The sequence below is a fragment of the Silene latifolia genome, chromosome 11, assembly GCF_048544455.1.
Source record: "Silene latifolia isolate original U9 population chromosome 11, ASM4854445v1, whole genome shotgun sequence".
Taxonomy (NCBI): domain Eukaryota; kingdom Viridiplantae; phylum Streptophyta; class Magnoliopsida; order Caryophyllales; family Caryophyllaceae; genus Silene; species Silene latifolia.
Genome location: NC_133536.1, coordinates 201,478,483 through 201,482,742, shown reverse-complemented (window position 1 = coordinate 201,482,742; position 4,260 = coordinate 201,478,483). Strand labels below are relative to the sequence as shown.

The following is a 4,260-nucleotide window of genomic DNA, read 5'->3' as shown; positions in this document are numbered from 1 at the left end:
TCATTGTTAGCATTAAATAAATAGTTATTTTATAAAAATGAACCGTTTTATGGTGTCAGATTATACTATTTTATAATTTGTTTTATTTACAAATGCCTAAAATATATCGTAGCATTTCCTTTTTTCAAAAAAAAATCCCTTTTGATTCGTATCAATTCTTCGTGTGAGTCGGTGAACAAAGTGATCAATAATTTTCGTTTAGGAGCGCAAATAAATTGTAATTTAATTTAAGTTTTGGGGCCTCCAATTTATATTCGGTACAGGGCCTCCCGAACTCATTGGCCGCCCCTACGTCTATCATCTTCATTTTAAAATTTCCAGACCTTAATTTAGAGATTGTCATGTTTTTAATATTTTATGCGATCTGGTTTGGTAGGTTTTTCTTGGATTTGGATCGGACCGGTTTGGCAAGAAAGGTTTTTTGTGCCTTTTTTTTTTCAAGTTGGACTTGATCGAACCGGAACTAAAACCAGTCTCCATCTTTTTGTTTATCCAAAGACCGGACAGGGTACAAGACCGGACTAAAAACCATTACTGTTTTTGTAAAACCGTTGACTAGACCGAACCTCACCGGTAGGTACTATAGCAAAGTAGCTAGATTGTTTCAAGGTATCCAGTTCCCATGATTATTTGTATGTGATGAATCCGATAGAAAATCGCTGATATGCACAATTTATGATAATGTAATCAACCTTATTTATTCATTCATTCATTCATTCATACGGAGTAGTACTAAATTAACTAAAACACGAACTGACACGATGGTTGATATATTAGGTAAACATATTGATAAGCAACTTTTAAGTTGCATTAACTCTTACCCAAGTTATGTCCCTCAAGCAAGGTCTAGAATTTTGAGAACGGATTCCTTAACACCGCCACAGGTGTCCCTTACAACAATAGGCGAGATTATGTCGTCAATGTCAAAGTCCTTGGTTGTGCAATATATTTGGGGAACAGCAGTGGTGACGTCCACGTAATCGACTTTCCAAGCAGGATTATCACCAGTATTGTCGTGGCTCAACTCGATTTTGCAAATGAGGTTAGCTAAGCATTTAGTTCGGATAGCGAATGCATCCAAATTATTAGGCTCGAAATAGTTGTGACCTTTAGGCATAAGTCCAAACAATTCAAGGTCTGCTATTTCCACCATATTACCTTGGTTGTCATATAGCTTTAGGTTCACCTTCGCATCTGTTCCTGCAGATGTCTCATCTGCTGTCTTCACGTATATACTGTACACACAGTTTCCCTGCAACCATATCAACAAATATACTCACACATATATAAAAAAAAAAATAATCAAAAAAAAAAGGTTTTTCTATGTGGTAAACTGTGTTTTTTCGAATTTTACGTGGTACCCCTATGTTTTTTGAAACATCTGATACGTTTAAACTTACTAAAATGTTCTCAAAATACCCAAACTACTAAAATTCATATTTTAAAACCATTTAAATTTTGTAAAAAAAAAAACATGTTTACGATCGAGTAAACAATGTTTATGTTAATGACATGACAAATTATTACAAAAAAATTAATCAAAAATGTAAAGACTAAACATTTAAAAGAGGCTAATTAGAGCATTTTGGGTATTTTAAGATGAGTTAACACCAAGGTAAGAAGGACCTATACTATTGAAGTTTTTTAGTTAAGAGATTCAACTTTAAAATTATCGTCAGTTAAGGACCTTAACGTTAACACCGTTATATTTCCTGTTACCGTAAAAAAGCAGATAAAATACATACGCATTTTAATTTGTCAGAGAAGTAAAAGTTAACAGAAAAATTAACAATATTTGAGTTGAGATGCTTAACTATAAACTTTTATAGTTGAAACTAAATTATTACCCTATCTGAGTGAGCAACGCAAGCAAAAGAGAGGAGAAGCATGAACATAAGAGCATTTAAACATGCACCACATGATGCCATGACTGTTATTTTTTGTTAATATAAACTCGTTTATTTGTGTGTGTTATTTGTTGAATATTTTAAGTTGTGGATTGATAACCAATTATCATAGCCTTTTATAGGAAAAGTGGACACCAAAAGTTTGAAGATTATATTTTTAAAATATTTTTTCACCAAAATAAATAAATAAATAAATAAATAAATCACTGATGTATCAAGTACGGAGTCACAACTATTCAACTTAGTAAGTACACCGTTTTTTGTTACATAAAATAATCCCCGCGGGAAAGAACTCACATGGTACAGGCGCCTAGCAGGGTGGGGTCCTGTATCCGGGGAGGATCCAACCTCCTCGTCATCAAAAAAAAAAAAAAAAAAAAAAAAAACATAAAAAAAATGTAATAAACGTACATATGTCCTTGTTGAAAAAGTCATATTATGATGTACTCCTCTTCTATCTAATTTCATCATTCACACTCAATTTATTCAACTTGTCATTTAGTAATTGGCTCTTTCCCTTTTCCTTGGTCTTTGTGTCAAAACCATAGGATAACAAATGATCGGGACGGAAAGAGTATAATGCAGTGCAGATCTTCTATCCCATTTTGTGTCTTATCTTGTGTCTCATCACTTTTCCTATTGACACATAATCAATATGATATATATTATTACCATTTCTATTATCTTATGTGTGATGTGTCAAGATCTTAAGGTAGTGGGACATGAGATGGGACATAAAAGTGAGACAGTGATCTTAATCGAGTATAATGTATGGTGTATGAGTTATATGGTTTATTTTAATAAGCATTTCACCAAAAAAAATACTCACTCCAATTTGCTATAATGTTCTCTATTTCCCGAAACGGATTATTCAAGTAATGTTCCCCTTTTCTTTTTTTGGTAACTTTTACTCTTATTTTATTCATCACTCTCTCCCATTACCAAACCCCACACAACTTTTTTACTCTTATTTTATTACTTTCCTTAATGTTTTGGTCCCACAACTCCTTATTTAACTCATAATAATTCATCTCTATCTCATATCAACAAACCCCACATTTGTCCTTTGTTCATTTTTATTCATTTTTCTTAAGTATTGTGTCCATCTCAAAGGAGATCATTATGATGAATTGGAGGGTGTATAATAAACGTGTAAGCACCAAGTTAGGGTAAAATGGTAATCGGGGTCGATATACTTTGTTCATGTTGTTCCGGGTGTAATTCCGGAGCAGGATTTGTGACCACGTAAGCTTGATGAATGATGTCTTTGCTTGACTCTTCCTTTCGCTCTTTCCTGTTTAAGATGAACAAACTGAGGGCTCGGCTTGGTTCCGAGCGTACTCACTCCGACGCTCAAGTCAGTAAACTTAAAGAGATTAAGTTGTGTGTTACTTGGCAAAGTATATTGTAGAGAGATAAGAGAGTTTATACCAGATTAATAGTGAGTTTTAGGATGAATTGTAGATCGTTTTCTCAATGTGGATTGAGGAGTATTTTTAGACTTTCACCTTTTGTCACGTAGTGGCCAAGTGGCTAGCAGGTGGAAAGACCGTTCTACCCTCGGCCGAGAGACCCATGGTAGGCCGGCTGGCCTTGTTGACTCCATACCGAGGGGTATTGGATATGAGTACGCGGATATGCCTCCCGGCTGGCTAGTTGCCTAGCCGCGACCCAGTGACATGTGGCCGACAGTGTCGCGTCGGTTAGGGTTGTCTAATACGTTGACTTTGTCTTTTGTCTTTGACCTTACTCAATATGTTGACTCGGTCGGCGGGTGCGAGAATATGCCCCATCAATTTGCCCCAGCGTAGTCTATGCCGTGGTATGGACCTTCGATGAGTTTTGAGCGTATTTCGCGCAAGTTGAAATTTATTCCCGGCTTCCTCTTTCTCGGCTTGCTTCTGTTCAGGCCGTACCATATCCCCCCTCCACATGGTTGTGTAATGGACATCCGATGTGGAAAAGAAAATGGCGATGGCCGAGACCAACGTTGAGAGTGCCGTATGCTTTTGATTGCCCCCCGTCCGCCAAGCTAGGTTGATCGGGCCGTTTGGCAAGTAGATACCAAGGAGCGTGTTGAAGAAGATACGTCGATTGACATTACGCCAAGGAGCGTGGTGCATGCTTGACACGTGGCTCGGTGTTGATTGGTTGACGCTTCATGGGCTTTGCCCCGATTGGTCCGTTTCATGGGCTTTGCTCTATAAATAGAGCAGTTAGCCCCTGATTTTGGCCACCAAAAATTCACTTTCTCGAAAAACAATTTCCCTCTCTTAGTTTTTCGAAGGAATTTCTCTCTAGTCTTCAAAGCGTTACTCGGCGTAGCACTTTTCCCAAGGTAAACAAACAAATT

The 4,260-nt window shown here is 36.8% G+C and overlaps 1 protein-coding gene across 1 annotated transcript; it reads right to left on the bottom strand.

The window, feature by feature from the left end:
* Positions 1-635: 635 nt before the first annotated feature.
* LOC141615322 (PLAT domain-containing protein 1-like) lies at positions 636-1,978 on the bottom strand. The gene is made up of 2 exons (XM_074433727.1): positions 1,848-1,978; positions 636-1,252 (listed from the first exon to the last, which is right to left on the bottom strand). Exons 1-2 carry the CDS (start codon positions 1,926-1,928, stop codon positions 836-838), a joined length of 498 nt encoding a protein of 165 aa, XP_074289828.1. The 5' UTR covers positions 1,929-1,978; the 3' UTR covers positions 636-835.
* Positions 1,979-4,260: the final 2,282 nt, after the last annotated feature.

Bases quoted from the DNA above. Each gene is read 5' to 3' on its own strand.
- LOC141615322 (XM_074433727.1), bottom strand. From the start codon at position 1,928: ATGGCATCATGTGGTGCATGTTTAAATGCTCTTATGTTCATGCTTCTC. The intron at 1,253-1,847 runs GTAATAATTTAG...ATATGGTTGCAG, and splicing joins GCGTTGCTCACTCAGATAGG to GGAAACTGTGTGTACAGTAT.